Consider the following 19,390-nt stretch of genomic DNA (forward strand, 5'->3'; position numbering starts at 1 on the left):
ATGGATGGATGGATGGATAGAGGACGTGGGTTTGATGTCGTCCGGATTACAACAGGCCCATCTGAAGGACAACCGATGCTTGATCTTGAGCTTTGTGTTTCCTGAAACATTGGCTTGAATTCCCTGGACTCCTGCCCCTTTACCTCCACCCCCATCCCCTCTCTCTCTCTCTCTCTCTCTCACACACCCACATATTGACTCTCATCCCAAACCCCACTCCGTATCTTTATCCAAACGTTTTCAGCATCAGCAGTATGGCAGGTTTTGATGGTGGAATAGTTGAGTTAAGGCAGTCAATTTCTCCAACACACACACACACACACACACAATAAGTTGATTAATAGCCCCACATTAAAGCAGTGGAGCATCAAGGCTGAGCAGCTGTGGTTGTGTGACTTAATCAAACTCTCAGATACTTTGAATTAGACCCTCAGTGACACATGATGATTGCCAGAATGGATTGAAAAAAGCACAGTTTGTCACAGAGAACCTTCTGTGTGTTATTTATTCCTTTTTCAAACATTATCCGATATATCATTAGACAAATTTTAATATCAGGGTGGGATGTATGTTTTTTTTTAGCTGGGAAAGTGCCACACTGAAGGTGGAATTATGTGCCTTTCTCAAACTTTTATGTGCATTTGTCGACTATTTGCTTTGTCACATCTGGCATGTAATTTACTGCTGTTTTTTTTTTTTTTTTAACCTTTGCTGAAACTTCAGACAGAGATAATGTGATAAACATTCATAATTTTTTTAATCCATACTTGTCTTTTGGTTTAAGTACTTTTCTCCCACACATCTGATCTGTTAATCTGTTTAAATGTTTACCTGTGTTTGTTATTGGATTGGAGTCAGCAATGCTCCGTGCCCGTTACTCGACAGAAGCCCTTTATCAGGTGCTTGAGCCTCAGAGAGCTGCAAGTGCTTTGCTAGTTCAGACTAATGATGGTTAATGAGGAAGTTGGCAGCAATGTAGTATCTGTGTGCAGCTTTGCCAAGGCCGAGGTGAGCGGTTCACACTGAGGACAGATGCTTCAAATCTAAATCAGGAGGCATTCAGAGCTGTTTGTGCTCTCAGTGTGTCTGAATTCAGAAGCAGAATCAGTTTTATTTTTTATCAAGTTTACAAGCACTAGCATTAGTGAAATGTAGAACAATGGAAACAAAGTTAAGAAATTATGAGTGAAACTTGACAGGTTGGTGACTAAAGGAAAAAATCAACATAAAGTGAGTTCGTAAGGCTTTGGATCTCTCCTCTGCCCTCCGGGGTCATGTAGGTGCACAGCTACGCATCAAGCTCAACACACTTGTGTTTTTAACACATCACCTCATGTGTTCTGCTGCAATAAGATTCACATCACTTTTCATTCTCGTATGTTGGTTATTGTGGATCCCCAGTAGTTGTTACCTTGTCAACAAGGACTCTCCCAAAACAAATGTTTAAAATGTTAATTCTAGATACAGTAAATACAACATTTACAACAGACATTATACTCAACTCAATAAAACGTTCTCATTACATTACATACAACATAACTTGTCTCAACTCAGCTGCACATATACACTGCAAAGTAACTTTAAGAGCCCTGTGGCCTGTCATGCAAGCATCTGCATTTGTCTCCATCTGTGTATTAACTTGTCACTCGTCTGTCTAAGATAAAGAGTATTAAAGGTTTCTGCTCTTGTTTTAGTTGTCTGCATTGTTGGAGTTGCAGTCAGTAAGAACAAACGTTGAAGCTAAACTTGTATGGATAAAAAAGTCCTTAAGATGCTCAGACAAGAATGGAAATTTGAACATCAATCCATGACAACCGTGCAAACTCTATCTGCTGATGAGGATCAACTGATATGACAGAGAGCTCCAGCACAGCAAATAAATGGACTTTCAGTGATTGTTTTGTTTCGCTGCTAAGCTTGTGCCCCCCCCCCCCCCCCCCTTACTTAACCGCCTTCAGCAAGACACATGGCCTGTTTACAGAAGTCGTCCAGTTTGTCATCACTCCTCCAGATACGAGCCATTTCTGCAGGTGATTACTTTTTCAAAACTTTTTTTTTGTATGTGTTGATTGTTGTTGAAAATAAATGTTGTGTACTGAGACGCTGCTGTGTTATGAAAGCACAGACTGAAGGGTAAAAACCTCACCTTGCTGCCCTGTTGTTGTCTTCCATAAATTAGACAATGTAGGGTTTTATAGTCGCTCCTCTCCTGTATGCTCCCTGCCTCGATGTTTATTACCCCTCTGGTATTGATATTAAAATGCAGGAGGGGCTTGATGCATTTTTCTGTCATCTCTCTTTCTGACTTTAATAATACTATAAAGCTTCCTGCTGTGGAGAGAGGGAGGGGGGTGAATAAATTATGAAAAAAAGGTTAATATATGGTATTGGAATATATCACATCCAAACTAAGCCATGTCCCCTTTCGGTTTTAAACATTCAGCCTTTTAGAGGCAGGAGTCAAGTAGGGTCAGATCCATCTCATTTTACTGCTGCGGCCCCTCCCCCTCTCATGTGGACGCTCATCTGCTGACCTCCCAAACATCTCATCTCACCATCAACGTGTTGGACCGCCGTTTGCACCAAGGAGAACGGGAGGAGCTTGCAGCCAACTAGAAGTCCTCACAGTTCATCTGTGCCCAGTAGAGAGTGAAGCAGAAGCGTGAACAGGAGGGAGGTCAATCAATAACCTCCGACTATCAACTGCATTTAGGCCTTGATGATATGCTCAACTGCACTATTTTAATTTCAACATAACCCTGACCTTTCCCTCTTCTGCTCTGTTGGGTTCTTTTCCAACTCTGTTCCGTTCTGTTCTGTTTGTTGTCACCTCCTCCCCCTGAGTTAGTGCATATAGCTTACAGGAAGTGTTTGGGTAATGAAGTTGGAGAAGATCCAGCACTTGTCAGTCACGTTGTTTTAATTCACTCAGTTGACACTGCTCCTGTCACTGAACTGGGGAGATTCACTCCTCGCTTTACATGGAAATCCTGAGGCAATGAAAACAGCCCCGAAAAGCTTTTATTTCATGTCATTTGTTTATATTAAAATAGGCTTTGGGTCATTTGATTTTAATCCTTACCCTTAACAGTTTATTTTTGTTTCATTTCAAAGCAAAAAAAAAAAAAAAAAAAAAAAAATAGATGGCAGCCAAGTTTCAAATGAACCTAATCTGAACTCTGACAGTTATAATATAAACTAAATTGCTAGGTTACACTTTAAAAATCAAGCTTTGGGACATTGTCAGGCCCTCAAGTCATTTAGCTTTAGGGCCACCAGAGATTATGGTGCACTTTGTTTTAACATCATTGTCAGCGGGGTTCCACAGATATTAACACCATAATATTTCAACTGGTTCCTACTTTTCATTAAACTTTGGGTCCTGGATCTCATTCAGTCATTCATTAAATCACAGCTCTACATAATAATAATAATAATAATAATAATAATAATAATAATAATAATATCACAGACTTCGTGAGCTTTGGCAGTGTGTCTTGAAATGAAACTTCCACCAGGTTATTTGTAAATGTAAATCGAAGTCTTTCATTAGGGACTCCTGGCTGAACTGTGGTACTAGTTATTCGAGTCAAATGAGCCTATTACCGCCTCGTCTTAGCTCGACAGGGTCAGGTTCAATCAGGGAATTGGAAAATATCATTTCTGACAGGAATGGCTTTCGTTTGTTCAACCAATCTCTTCTACTAATTACCCAAATGGACAGGAGCTGTCAGGAGACAATAACTATTCCCTAATAGAATTTGCCCCCCAAGTGCAATTTAATTTTCTCCTCCGTGCTCCCTCCTAAGGTTTCCCCCTCTCTTTCTGCCTCTCTCCCTCGCTCTGTCCCTGCTCCTGCTCTCGGACCAAATGCTTTGGGACACGGTGCCACTGCTGCCTAACGCTGTTCCGTCGGTGGGGAAGTGTGGACCGGCTGCTGCTGTTTCCCTGCAACCTCTGGTTCATCCAGCTGAAGCACACCTCAGCGGCATGGAGGAGAAGAAGAAGAGGAGGAGGAGGAGGAGGAGGAGGAGGAAAAGAGGAGACGGTCTGCCTCAAAATCACCGGCCAGCTGCGGTGATTAGGTAGGTCTGCGCGGTGATGTTGTTCATCCATCTTTCAAAGATACAGGGAACCCACAGTTTTCTAAGACGTGCATCTCCTCCGTCGTTAGTCCACTGAGACATAGTGCACTTTGTTTTTATTTGTCACAACCTTTATAGCGAATTCTAAACGCTGTTTTCCAGCCATTTGCACACCAGAACGAATGTGCGATTCACGTATTCACCATATGCGAGGTTCATTTTGCTCCTGCGCTTCTGTGATATTTCATTTTGTTTGTAAAAAAAAAAAAAAAAAAAAAAAAAAAAAAGGGAAACAATGTGCACAAGATTTCATGCACAAATCCTGTATTGAATAAATCCAATCATTTCAGTGTTTGATGATGTTGTTGGCTCATTGACTGCATTGTTAGAGTGTGTGTGACTGTGACATACACCTGTATTATACTTCATGTCAGCCCGCTCACCTTGTGTGGATGGATGTGATTTGGTATTTTCCCCGCTCAGTAAGATGGATCTGTGAATCGCAGATGTCAATGAGCTCGTCCACTGAAATATTAGATCTAATTAGAGGTGGCTGGGTCAGCGGCGGTGGCAGAGGAGTCGCCCTCTGCTTGAGTTATTGCTCGATCTGCTTCCTTCTCCTCTCATCTTTTTCTTACAGTGGCACCTGAGACAATTATCAGTCATCTCGCCTCTCTGAGTGCGCATCATCATCATCATCATCATCTGATCATTCACTTTTCATGCTTTTCTTTCTTGCGTTGAAGTGCATTGTTTCATAGTCAAAGAAATAATGTGTTATTATTAAGTTCTTTTTTACACTCGCAGAACAGGCCTGACTGCAAACACCTCATCCCCTTGTGTCAACATTAAAATATGCATATTTGCATTTTTTTTTTTTTTTAACTTGATATTTCATCCTTCAGATATTTTCTGTCATCGTTTGCAGTAGAAATATTTCTTGAAAATATCTGAGTAAATCCAGATGCGGATTATTTTCGCCTTTCATCCAGGTCACCCCAGCATTTCTGTGCCATCTCATTTAACGATGAAACCACATCATTTAGTGTCCCACTAAACCAGATGTGTGCGCTCACATCATTCCTCCTCCTGCATTTTGCATCCGTCAATTATTCTAATTGCGTTGCCCTTTGCTGACAAGTTAAGAGCATTTTTATCTGCACTGTTTTCCAGGGCAGCTAAAGGGCCCCGATACCAACAATCAGAGTAATTGAATAGCTGAATAAATTCAATGATCTTGAGGGGAAAAGTGTATAATGAAAATAAAGTAAGACCAGATGATTCCCTTGCCACACATGCACTGCATGCATGGATGGATGGAGGGAACACCTGGCCTGGAGACTGGTTGGATAAAATTCCTGTAATATCCCACCCTCTTTTTTTTTTTTTTTAATCAGCTTGATGTGCGTTTTCATTTGACTGAATGACATTTGAAACATTAACCACACGGGGGAACGGCTCACGGGATCGTGGGTCCACACCGCGTGGAAACTGTGCCACAGCAGAATAAGCAGTGGTTTGAACTGGACAATATAGGAACCACGATAAACCAGCACGGTGCAGCGGAGAAGACGTGGCTGTGCTGCCTGAAATTAACTGGACACGTTTTAATTTCCCAAAGCAGAATGACTGAATTTCGAGCCACATTCCTTTCCTTTTCAGACAAACTATCTGATTGCTGCATATTTTCATTGCTGATTAAATTTGTATTCCTTTTTATATTTATTTGGTGGACATTTTCTCCAACGCAAATCATTTTTGTCTGACTTTTGCCAGAAAATCTAAAGTCTCTGTTATCATTATATGCTTATAAAGGCGGTGTTATTATTATTATTATTATTATTATTATTATTATTATTATTAAAACACGACTGAATTAAATCATAACTAACTAGAATACAATGTTAGAAATACACCCCATTGCTCGAAGTGAAGTCAGTGGCTTCCCTGTAGTCAACCGTGTGTCCAGATGTGTGTGTCGTGAGCTGCAGACGTTCACCTGGGACCTGCCCACGGACTCACTGTTGATGGAAACAACCTGCGTCGCTTTGGTTTGGAGGCGGGCCGGCGGGAAAGCGCCACTGTGTGCGCTTTTTCTTTTCCACGCTTGAGGTAAATTGAAAGCGAAGATTGAGTTCATCTAGCCTGAACCAGCAGTCCTCCAGGGGGAATATCTTATCCGGGAGAGCAGTGTCAGACGATGGGCTTTGAAATGAACAGTGTCAGGAGGACTGCGCCCGGACTCCTAATCCTACCTGTCACTGAGAGGGACCCGGCTGCGTGGGCGCTGCAGGGCGGCTCTCACAGGTGAAGGTGTTGTGTATTCGACTCAGACATGTGTCCAATCATATCTCTTCACCGGTGTAGTTTCGCTTTTGCTCCTGCAGCTGTTTGTGACAACTCAGGCGGCTTCTTTATTTAAACAGGTACGGGAGGGCTGTTTTCAAGGGTTGAGGTATGAAGGGATGCTGAATGAAAGGTACTGTTTGTTTTCTTTCGTGACGACAGCTTCCTTACAGGCCACATGCACTTTCTACGTTTACAGTCACACCGCCACATTAAGCTCTCCTTTAGTGTTTTTTTCTGGTGTGTGTGTGTGTGTGTGTGTTGAGGAGGAATTCAAGGATATAAACTGGGTAGCAATGAAGTCTGCTCATCCCATCCTTGGTGCCTTGATTTCTAAGAAGATTTTTTTTTTTTTTTTTTTTTTTAAAGTGAAATTAAACTGTTCCTTATTTTCCTGGCTGCGTGGAACCCCTCTCCCTCACCAGAGGGACCCCTGACGGCCCGGGGTCCCTCCGGGGAGCCACTGCAGTGAGCTATTTATGGTCTCCACACGAACAAGGTCCCGCCTCTCCGGAGACATTTTCATATACCATGTTAGACGCCTCTCCTCCTCTCCTTTCTCCTCCTCGTTCGTACACCTATAGGAGGATGCGGGGGGGGGGGGGGGGGGGGGGGGGCTCCTCTTCCTGTGCTCCCATTGGCCCCTTGGTGAGCTTCTGCTGCGGTGACGTCAGGCCCCGCCGCCCCTGCAGCGCTGAATGGACCCGGCAGCCTCTCTGATCCACTCCAAAACAGCTCAGCACGGCGCGGCACGGACATCATCCCGGGAATAGAGAAACAACAGGGGCAGAGGCTTGACGGGACAGCGAGGGAGATCACCCTGCAGACCGGAGAAAGGCCTCGACATCACCACCACCACCACCACCATCATCATCACAGCCTACTTTTTTTTTTTTTTTTTTCTTCCTCCACAAGACAGGACGGGGGAGTGCGCCCACCGTGTTGCGGGTGTATGTGCGTGCATTTGTCTCCCGGTTTGGATCACGATGATGCAAAGTGCGGCGGTCCTACCGACAGAGAGTCCTGTAAAGAGTTTACCGGAGATTCTCGGAGTGCCACTGCAACGTAAGACATTCTTTAAAAACCGTCCTGTTTCTGTCGATTGTTAATCTGGAAAGCGGGTCGGCGAGGAGGAGAAGGGGTTTAGTTAACTCGGCCGAGGACGAGGAGAGCACTGAACCTCTCAGCCTTAGATCGTCACGTACAGGCCAATGATGTGTCATGCTGTTATGTCTCAGTGGGCCAAAAGACGACACTTGCAGAGAGATGATACTTGTCTCATGACCACAAAGCCCGCATGTCCAATTAATCTGTGCAGCCTCGCAGGTCTGGGCTGTATTCTGCAAAAGGCTGCAACACCTGACTATAGTGCCAAGGATGGCTCTTTACTGATTCACCCCATCCTTAGAAAAAAAAAAAAAAAAAAAGGTTATTTCTGTTATGTAGTATTTATGTTCTAGTTCAGCCTCAAACTTTGCTGCATCCTCCGTCAGGTTGTTGGTTTCACTGTGAGCTTCCCAGGCAGCTGCTAATTTGTAAAGGAGCCTGCATGGTCGAGAGATCAGACGCAGTTGTCATCACCCATCAGACAAATACACCCCGACTTTGACTGACACTCATCACCGACTCCAACAAATGTCTGATGCACTTCACCATTCGTTTATTGTCTCTGAGGCAAAGGCCTCGACACGAGTTAGTGTGCAGTGCTTATTGCAAGCAGAATATTTGTTTGTGCCAGGATTTATTGAGGATAACACAGAAAGATCTTGTAGCTGTCTTTTCCTTTTTCTTTTCTTTTTTTTTTTTAACCCTTCCAGCATCAAAGGCGAGAATTACCTTACATCTGTTGGTCCCGGCGTGTTAATCTGTGCCAGGCCCTTTTCTAATCTGATCGTGCAACCAAGAGAGATGCACAATCAGATACATTTCTGCTCTGACCTAATTATTTATAGGCGAGTTAGCAAAATGTACAGATGGAGCGAATCTAATAGGCTGCACCTCCCCAAAAAATAATCCACAGTAAAATGGGATAATACTACGAGATGATTACTACACTGCTTCTTGGTCTCAAAACACTTATAATGAAACTGTTCCTTCCTGTAGCTCAAAATATTCAATTCTGAAATATTTTGCTTCCAAATAATAATAATAATAATAATAATAATAATCTTATATTTTGTTTAAAATAATACAAAAAATACAATATAAATAATTTTATCTTGTATTTCATTTTTATTATAACCCATCTGAAAACAAAAATGCAGATTAAACAGGACGACCATATGATGTGATATGTGGTATTTTAGAGTCCCTGGCTGCTGAGCGGTGTTTAAACCTGACTAAAGGGAAAAAAAAAGCCTATATGTGGTCGGCTTATGCTCTTTAATTTTATAAATCGAAGCAGATTAAAAGATTGGATAAAGATCCTGCCACTCAGCTCCCCGCAGCGCCAGCATTCACCCTGGACTTAAACCTGGATTATTCCATGAATAAAAGCAACAGATAATTTATTTAAACATTTTTTATATCGTGGACAGAGTGCTCTGCTGACTCAGGGCAATTACACCAAAACCTTAACCTGCAAGCTATTAGTCTGGAATACAAAGTGTTTACTTCACGTTTAATTAACACAAATCATTTGACAATTGAAAATAGGAAAGGCTGCCAAACTGCACTTCTGAGGGGGGGGGGGCTGTTAAAGCAGTTTTGTTGTTGGACATCTTGGAAAATGTGTTTCACTTCCTGTGTGAAATGACGGAGGTGGTGAGAGTGAGCGGTGGCAACAGATACCGAGATATAAGGGATAGCTCCTGAATACACGAGGTCTACTTTCTCTACCTCTCTCTCTCTCTCTCTCTCTCTCTCTGACACACACACACACACACACACACACACACCGGAGCTGGACTGTGGCCGCTCAGTCGCTGCCAAGAATCGTGCTGCTTTCCTTTCAGCACCACTTGTCTCAATAAACCGGTTTCCCGTACACCTTCATGTCCAGATAGCCTACTTAAAAAAAAAAAAAAAAAAAAAAAAAAAAAAAAAAAACATATCCCAGATAAATTTATGATATGTTTCTTGTATCGCCTCAGTATGACTTGACTCTGCAGAGAAACAAAGCCAGTCGCGCCTGTGTCTGTGCGGGAGAGCTGCTCTGTATTTACTGTGCGCATCGCTTTTCTTTGGTGCTTTCACGCTGCCAGCTGAGGTCAACATAGGCTGAACATCTTCTGCAAGTTCTCTTTTATCCCTCTGTTTTGTTTTTGTTTTTTTTTCCCTACAAGCTGATCAAAATATTGTCGGTATTAATATTATCAGTGTTTCACTGAGCTAATCAGCCGGTTTAAATGCAGGCCTGTTTCGTTTTATTTACCCCCCGCCCCAAAATTGAAACCAATGTATTGCAAAAACAAACAAATAGATAAAATAAAAAAATTACAAAATATTACACGTAGTCTATACTGCTAAGGGCGGAACATGTTTTTTTTTTTTTAAAAATGATAAAATTGTGTGCACGCTGGCTGCTGCCACCTCCTGCGAGCTCGGCTTTGCAGACTGTATCTTCAGATGAGATCCAGCTTCTTCAGCTTTACTGTCAGATGATTTCACGGCCGAGATGTTATCTGGACAGTGTGTGTGTGTGTGTGTGTGTGTGTGTGTTTTCTGACTGCTTGTTGTCTGTGCTGGTTTGTTCTTGCCACTTTTCCTCGATATTGATTTTTCATTACCGGATATCATGTGAATGCTTAACTAAGAAAAAAAAAAAAAAATGGTAAAAACGGAAGATTAAAGGCGAAAGAAATCGTCAGTGCTGCTGATCTTTAGATGATAGAGCGAAGCATTTTCCCACAGCATCGGTCGCACATTAGGAAAGGAGACATTTAATTAGGCTATGGCAAAAACACAAGCTTCAGTGTCGATTAGACAAACCAGCCGGCGTGCACGGGTCGCATGTCTGATCGCGATTTGAACAGACTGAATGATGGAATTTGGTTGTTTATTAAAGGCCAAGTGTTGAGGTGAAATTTCCATCTTGTTAGGACTGATGGATTTGATGTCACGTTTTGAAGTGCGCAGTTTGACCGCGGTGTTAGGTGGTGTTAGGCTGCTGATGCCGCTCCACAATTTGGTGACATGAAGTTTCTGCACATTTTTGCACATGTGATCCGCTGCTGCAGCTGTGTTTTTAACAAAAAAAAAAAAAAAAGAAAAAAAAAAAGACATTTAATCACGTTTTGAGCCTGATTCAGTTCATCTGCTAACACTTAATCCTTCCACATCTACTGTGAAACCATAAGGAGGAGCAGGAAAGGTTTCTGGAGGGCTATGGGAACAGCGACGTGTTCACAAAGCGCCTTAAAAACAAAACACTCTTCTTTAAAAAAAAAAAAAAAAAAAAAAATTAAACAGTTTTTACTGTTCAACAAAGACAACTCGTCACGTCACTTAAAATAGACTGATGAGAAATAAGAAAGCGTCATGAAAAAAAACTTAAAAAAAATAAATAAATAAATAGAACTGTATTAAAATATTTCACAGTGTGTGGCAGAGATTTCCAAAACACTCGTTAACGTGGATTTCATTATAAATAAAACAGCTACGATATAAAACAACGGCTTAATTCAGTAAAGGTGCAAAGTGTGGAGGAAAAAGTGTGGCAGCCTTCAGCGTGTCTGACCTGATATGTTACCATTTCTGTTCAGCTCAGGAAGAGTTTGCTCGCGGTCTAAATTCACCACCTTCACCGGTGAACCCTCCGTGAATGCCGACCAGGGGCCAGAGCTGTGCCTGTGAGTGTGACCTTGTGCTGCTGTCTGTCCCTCGCAGAGATCCCTCAGTGTGCGGGCTGTAGTCAGCACATCCTGGACAAGTTCATCCTGAAGGTGCTGGACAGACACTGGCACTCAAAGTGCCTCAAGTGCGCCGACTGCCAGACCCCGCTGGCGGACAAGTGTTTCTCCCGGGCAGGAGGCGTCTACTGCAAGGAGGACTTCTTCAAGTCAGTAGCTTCTCTGCTTTGCTTTCCCATTGCTTTTGTGTCCATGGCGAGTTATAGATGCATTTCCTTTTTCAGACAAAAAAAAAAAAAAAAAGATTTCCTTTCCTGAACTGTGAGAGCAAACACGAACTCATGCCAGCATCTTAAATAATAATAAAAGCGAGGTGAACCACAGGAGGCAGGCTAATGTTTTGACATGTTGGTCACTTTCAGCACCGACAGGGCTGGTGAGAGAGTGACAGTGGCTGTTCTTGGCAGAAATATGGTAAAGTATAGAAATAAATCGTCTGTATTAAATATTCACAAAACAATAGCTACCAGTTTATGGCCTGTTTGGTATTTACAGATGCTTGCAACAGTAAAGTGTTAGATTAAGTTACTCGTTTCCAAGTTGCTGTGAACGCACTGAGTTCAGTCCAGTGTTGTTCGGTTACACCTTATTTTCTGGGACTTTTCACACTTTGCCTTTTCGTGTTTTGGAAAGTCGTGTTTTGTGTTTTTAAAGATACAAAGCAGAAGACGATTTCCGTTGTTTAAAACTGAGAGTTTGACTCAGTAAAATGTTGTGAAGTTTATCTATTATTACCAGCAGGGAAACTGATCATCTTGTGCTTGATAATATTTAGGATTTATTACGTGGGTGAAATGAATTCATCCCTTTTGTCTAATTGTCGTAATTTTGTGTCTGCTGCTTAGTCACTAATGGATGCCATTATGTAGCTCAGTTTAATAAGGCACCATGGACTACGATCATTTAGTTCGTATTTATTCTAATATTTTCTGTGCTGACAGTTTTTAATAATATTTATAATTTGTCTTCACAATAGGGGCTGTTTCCCCTGCTGACATAAACAGAGAAAACAAATGCTCAGAAACCTCTTTCTTTCTTTCTTTCTTTCTTTCTTTCTTTCTTTCTTTCTTTCTTTCAACGATTGGATTTCTGAGACATTACAGAAGAAAACTGAGTTTGACTTTTATCCACACCAGGATCAGCAGATCCGGCTTTTTACTAAATCATGTTTGAAAGGTTTTAATGCTCAAAGCTTGAATGAGACCTAAAGAGCCCTGGAGTCTCACAGAGAGGTAACTGTGTTAGCTGACCCAGGGGACGGCAGAGGGGCCTTTCCATGTTCAAACTGTGGCAAGGGACACCAGAACAGACACACATACATACACATGTAGACGCACAGATTCACCGGTGCATACTTCCCAGGAGTGATTTGGAGGCGTCACCTTGCTCTTTTTATTTCTGTGGGTTGGTTGTGTGATTTAAAGCCTCTCCTGAGTCAGTGTTTTATTGGTCCTCCGCAGGGTGTGTTTACTGTGAGCACCCCTCCTCCTACCTCTTCCTCTTCTTTTCTTCCTCTTCCTCCTCCTCCTCCTCCTCTTTAGCTCTCAATACTTCATCTGCAAACACATAAACATGCAAACACACACACACACACACACACACACACACACACACACACACACACACACCCCACACAGTGCATTGATCCTCTCCATCCATCAACCTGCAGACAGGTCTATCGTTAACAGAAATGCATTCCAGTGCTGATTTTTCCCTCCACAACAGCTGCAGCTTCTATTAATACAGACACTTTGCCATCATTCTTGGCTGCAGTTGAAGAAATACCTGTCCAGCATGTGAAATTTTAATCTTGGCTAGTCTCAGTATCTCAGTCAGCTTGTAAATTGAATATAAATAGGAGAAGGATGTCAGTCCACCCTGCTGGTGTTTTGCATCTAATTTCCTAATGGCAGCTCTCTTCTTCATGTTTTCCTGCAGGCGTTTTGGAACAAAATGTGCGTCATGCCAACAGGGGATCCCTCCGACGCAGGTCGTGCGGAAGGCACAGGACTTTGTGTATCACCTGCACTGCTTTGCCTGCATCATGTGCAGCCGACAGCTGGCCACCGGGGACGAGTTTTACCTCATGGAGGATGGGAGGCTGGTGTGCAAGGTGGATTATGAGACTGCAAAACAAAACGGTGGGTCTGCAGGGATCCCAGATATAAAGCAAAAACAAAATAAAGTTAATATTCAGCAAGTGTCCTGCCAGTTGAAAAGAATGAAAACAGAGGTGTAAACCTTTGTTCATAATTAAACACATATTAAACTCATCACACATAAAAAGAAGGAGAAAGGTGTGTTTGAGTAATCGTGACTCACTATTTCACCTATGCATTAATATCACAGTGAGAGAAAAGTGACTTGATGTTGAAATGACTGAGTCTTGACTTAAGTGCATCAGATAACTGTGGAATCACAGTGGAAGACATGACAGATAAAGCCACAGTCTATGCATTGCTGTGAGTGAAATGACTACTGACTGTGGATCTATGTTGTTTATCGTCTGGGTGTGTGTGCTGTCTCTCTGCCTCCCTCTCTTCTGGGATTTCCATGCATCTCTGATTGATTATGTAAAGTTAAGCAATGCTCTTCTATGGTGCAGCCCCAATAACTCCGTTCACGGAGTAGATTTATGTCCTCTGCTGTGGGAGTGGGACAGATGCACAAGGACAATAATACACTTCCATACATGACCATTCACTCCATTTAACACACAAAGGCCGAGGGGCACTGCCCGTTAAGGTGACGTGACTGATGTAAAAAGAAGTCACTCACACTTGTAATGGTGTTTTTAGATGATTCGGAGGCTGGGACCAAGCGACCAAGGACCACCATCACTGCTAAGCAGCTGGAGACCCTCAAAAGTGCCTACAAAAACTCGCCGAAGCCTGCGCGCCACGTCAGAGAGCAGCTTTCCTCGGAGACGGGGCTAGACATGAGAGTAGTGCAGGTAGAGGGTTTTGTTCTTATTCTCACTGCCGCAAAAATATATGAAATATCTCCAGCTTTGATAAACTAAAGAAGAACAGGAAAATCTTTATACAAGCTACATAGAATTTTTAAGAATTAAGGTTTACAACAAACATTTTAGCTCCATGTGACCTGATTACCAGCTGAGGCCCCTCAGGAAGTTTCTTATTGTTTGTTTTAAAATGATGAGTCTTCGTCCAGACTTCTAAATTGTCAAATCTCTAATTTGTCTAGTGATTCATCAAACATTAAAGGAATAAAGAAAAATGCCAGTTCAGGCCGATCATCAGGGCGTTTTAAATATAATATAGATTATATAAAACAAGCATTCAGGCCTTTGATATGGAGGCTTCTGGAGTTCAAAACAACAAAGAATTAAAGAAATAAAATTTTATTAAAAAGATAGTACAAATACATGATAGACACCCCTCTTGAAGCTGTTTCACAGACTTACTTCAATGTAATAATATGACTTAAATTAATTTTGAGTTAATTATGTTGCCATGCTGTTATGTTAGTAAACACGCATGGTATTTTGATTATTATTAGTTGGAGTAGTATTTGTTTTGTAGTGTCACAATTTTTGTTATTATTATCAATTAATGAAAATTATTATTATCTGTGTCAGGTTTGGTTCCAGAACCGACGAGCAAAGGAAAAGCGTCTGAAGAAGGACGCAGGTCGACATCGCTGGACTCAATTTTATAAAAGTGTCAAACGCAGCCGAGGAGGAGCTAAAGTGGAGAAGGAAAGCTCAGCTGATGACGCAGGACTCAGTGACAGCGAACTGAGCTTCCGAGGTACCTGCTGCGTGGATAACTTCAACCCAATACATATCATTTATTGTTTAAGAGCGAAATTCCTGAAAGGGAATTGTCAGTCATGCTGTCGTTCTAATGGGATTAAGGAAGCCTACAATCTGCTAAATGACAAGAGTGCAGCAGCAATTGAATGCGTCTTTGTGGCATTTCATTTGTTTCCTTGCATTACTAAATGCATGGTGTCATTCTCAGGAAAATCCAAAATGGCATTCTTATTTCACATTCCCCTCACACCTCCCTGTGGCCGCTGACGCATCTGCCTCCCTCCGTTTGTCGCCATGATGGAGCTTATTGGAAAAGAGACAGGGTCCTTAGTGGGATGCAAATGACATTTTAGACATCCCAATGTTATTTAATGTTCGCAAACCCCGTTTTGGGTAGTCATAAAAGTCTTCTAGCCACTTTTAAAAAGAAGGCCATTTTTATGAGAAATGAAAACATGGTGACAGAAACTCTATAAAGCATGTGAGGCTTTTAGTCAATTAGAGAGAAAGTGCTCTGGGGCTTTGTTGTTATTGAAGCCACCCATGGGAGGGAGAGGGGGGAGATGGAAACAAATGTTTAGTATTGCGGTAATTGCACGCATATAGACCTCCTTTGTTATCAAAGAACGTAAAGCACATCCTTTCTCACCAACACAAACTAAGACACTTATCAAATACCTCATTGCCCGGTCCACTTACTGAACCCCCATGAAATCCACGTAACATTGCCACAATAAATCTCACTCATAAAAGCACTTAACTGTATTGAAATATAACAACTATATAATGTTCATGCAGCTGACAGCACTGTTGATGTGTCAAAGTTTTTACACTCCTCATGCTAAGTGTTGGTGTCTCTTCCACAGATGACCAGGTCCTGTCAGATCTCGGCCACACCAATGGGCTTTATGGGAGCGTTGGTGACGTGACCAACAGCACGGTGCTGAACGGTGGCTTCTCTGTGGATGCGACAGGCCAGACTTACCACGACATTCGAGCAGGGAGCCCCTATGGTCTTCCCCAGTCGCCCTCCTCCATCACCTCTCTGCCCGGCCACACCCCTCTCCTCAACAACCTGGGCTTCAACATGGACAGTCTGGTGGCACAGGGGGGGCCGGGCGGGGTGGGGCAGGCTCTCAGGGCCATGGCAGGGGGCCCCACCTCAGACCTCTCTACGGGCAGCAGTACGGGATACCCCGACTTCCCCACTAGCCCCGCCTCATGGCTGGACGAGATGGACCATTCCCAGTTTTGAGTCTCGAACACGTTAGAAGATCTCTGTGGAGATACGACAAAACAGACTCACAAGGCTTTTTACATTTCTTTCTATCACCCTCCAAGACCTTTGTGATGTTGGGTGAGGAGCAGAAGGAAGAGAAGAAGTGTGACTCTCAGTCTCTCAGCAGTCGAAACAGTGAGGTAACAGCCGGGTCAAGATTTATAGTCCGGAGAAAAGCAGTGAAGAACACCTCCACACCAGTGAATGTTCAGTCTCAACACTGTGTCATACAACTTTTCTTATCACCTGACTTTATTTTGTTCTTTCACTCTCTGAAAATGAGACTGGATTTCCAATATCTTGGTGGATTACGCTCACAGGGGAGGTAATATTGTCTCGTCCCCCAAAATAAACCATCCCTCTCTAACAGCTACAACATTAGGGCTACAATCTAGATCAAAGTTCCTATGAGACCCAGGAGCGCCTGCATGCTTCTGATTCATAAGTAGAAATGAGTAGGACTGCTGTCTGGCCATATTGAAGCCTTTACATTGGCAATGCACTTTACTCTCCTCCTCTTTTTCTACACATATGGACAGGAATGCAGCGGAAAAAGAGAGAAAAAAGGTGAGAGACATATGCACAAGGCAAAAACACAGTGTTTCATTGGGAGAGAAATTTACAAGAACAGTGGCACAAGTGTGAATTTTGAACCATGCTGATGTTTTTTAATGTATTGCTGAAGCTTACAAGTTGTTAGGAAGTAGATGGTCTGTCCGTCTGTTTGTCCGTCTGTCCGTAGAAGTCAATGTCTCCTCTGTTTGACTGAGGGCGAACACTGTAAGCAGGTCTCTCTTCTATATTTATAGGTGCTTGACTTGTTCTTGTCTGTGTAAAAGCTGTCTGAGACATCTGTCAGTATTAAATTATCTGTTTCCAGACTCACAAGGAATCAAAGCTTATGTGTTGGAGGGCAGTCAAGAAATTCCAATAATATATTACACGTCTAAATTATTAATTTATTCTTTTGAATGCACAGATGTATGACAAGGAGATTTACATTTATAAGACATGCAGAATTCTTTGCAGATATTATTGAGCAAATTAAATGGTTACACAAATATAAAGCATCTATTTGACTTAAAAACACCACCAAGTATTAGCAGGAGCATTGAGAAAAAGTCTCTGTGTGTCAGCTCTTCTGTTTTGTCAGTCTGATCCAAGCTTCTCTTGGTAATCTACTCAGTCCAGCAGAGCTCTAGCTTTACTTCTATCAACCTACTTACTGACCCCAGATGTGTTGTCAGCCTGTTCTCCCACTGCCTGGCCTCCATGTCAGAGGGATTACCACAGAGCCGCACCCCCACCCCCCAACATACAGGCTGATACTCTCTGTCAGTGTTGGCATGTCTGCTGGGCTGATGTTTCTTACAGTTCAGGCCACATCAGCTGCATCTTAACTAACAACTTAGGAGATAGGAGACGACTAGATCCCCTATGTCTGATTCTCCTGAAATGCAAATTTTCTTTGAGCTGTAAGAGGAAACAATTTGACCATATCAAAGCCAGTGGCTGTTTTGATCAGAGGGAAGGTTTACTTAAAAAGACAACACCAGACTCTTATCTTCACCCCTGTTTCTGTTTGTCTGTTGATGAAAAGATATCAGAATCTTATCTATTTGGTCACCTTTTCCCAAGAAATTGTCCTTTTTCTACCAGAGCATCGTGTTTCATAGTCATAAAGCAAATCAACAAACAGAAAGTGACACCATTAAGACAATTTTGAAAAGTGTGGAGTACAGCCCACATTTTACAATATAATCATTCACTGGATACATGGTATCAATGAAATACTTATACTTTCTGTGTAACTACACTGGGATTAATAACCTGTACAGAGGAAGAAGATACAAGAGGGAATAAAGGGGCAACAACTTTGTGTTTAATAGGGCTATTTGCTATATGACTTAAATTGCCTACTTAAATTACACTTTTTTGTATTACTATGTGTTTTAGAGTACAATAACTTTATTACTACATAACAACACAGGACAAATTGTAAAACAGCGTTGATATACCATGTATTTTGCATCGGTTATGGTATCATTTATTTTGAAATAATTAAATTAAATTACAGTGTAAAAGGGTTTAAAAGGTGAAGTACAGTGACTATTATTGCTGTTGCTGGAGATCAAAACTTATGTTTTTCATGACTTACCTGTTGTGAAATGTCATAAAGGCCAAGCCTGTTGGTTTGCTGTATGTACTCTGTAATTATTAAACATGTATGAGGTAATTTAAATCATATTCATAGCATAAGTCACTTCTATGTCGGCCCGTAAATGCAAATTTGTTACCCCTTTATTCCATATATTCTGCCCTTGTACATACCAGTAGATACCCAGTAAGCGTTTCATTGGTACTTCGTATGTACAAAATATTCATGGTAAATTGCAGGCTGTAATTTATAGTGTTGAGAGAAAATCCTGTACAAACACGTTACCACTACAGTTTTGTTAAATCTGTGTTGCCTCAGAAGTTTGCATCTTAATTGTTGTAAATTTTGTACAGTTTGAAAAACGTGTTGATCGTCTTGTTTCATGAGCGCTATTTATTATTGCCATGTGTCTTTGAAAAAGATGTAAAAGAGAGCACTGAATTTATTCATTTATGCCTTCTGTGTAATGGTATGAACTGTGTACAGTCAAATCTATATGAGGAAAATAAAGCTGAATTGTCTTTGGGTTACCCTCGGATGCTTTTCTCTTTAATCCACCAGGCCTGCAGTGATGAATGTGAGAGTTAAGATTTTCAGCTGAACTTTGTTTTCAATATATCAAAAGAAAAATATCTGCTTTAGGTGTTTTTATTATTTTGCTTTATCTAAACGCTCTTAGAATGAGTTAACCCGCAAATTCATTTACCCATTGAGAGCATTTACCACACACTTAGGCCTCTATTCAATTGTGGAGATCCATTTAGTACCACCAACAGACAGTGGTCAGTCAGTTAACGGTGATTGATGCTGCTTTCCTCTCTCGCTCTGGGGTAGGGGTGACAAGAAAGATACATGAAGAGAGAGAAGAAAGAGAAAGAAAAAATAAAAAGTGGA

At 41.8% G+C, this 19,390-nt stretch overlaps 1 protein-coding gene across 2 annotated transcripts; it reads left to right on the top strand.

The window, feature by feature from the left end:
• Positions 1-7,095: 7,095 nt before the first annotated feature.
• lhx4 (LIM homeobox 4) lies at positions 7,096-19,026 on the top strand. Of its 2 annotated transcripts, XM_071487812.1 has the most exons (6): positions 7,326-7,496; positions 11,259-11,430; positions 13,220-13,422; positions 14,080-14,234; positions 14,883-15,054; positions 15,926-19,026. In XM_071487812.1, the coding sequence occupies exons 1-6, from the start codon at positions 7,418-7,420 to the stop codon at positions 16,312-16,314; spliced, it is 1,170 nt and encodes a 389-aa protein (XP_071343913.1). In that variant the 5' UTR covers positions 7,326-7,417; the 3' UTR covers positions 16,315-19,026. The 2 variants fall into 2 exon arrangements, with proteins under 2 accessions (XP_071343914.1, XP_071343913.1); XM_071487813.1 differs by lacking the exon at positions 11,259-11,430 and having other exon boundaries at positions 7,096-7,496.
• The last annotated feature ends 364 nt before the right edge of the window (positions 19,027-19,390 follow it).

The sequence above is a fragment of the Trachinotus anak genome, unplaced genomic scaffold (genome assembly GCF_046630095.1).
Source record: "Trachinotus anak isolate AG129_WGS33_773 ecotype Australia unplaced genomic scaffold, CSIRO_AGI_Tana_v1 ptg000010l, whole genome shotgun sequence".
NCBI lineage: Eukaryota > Metazoa > Chordata > Actinopteri > Carangiformes > Carangidae > Trachinotus > Trachinotus anak.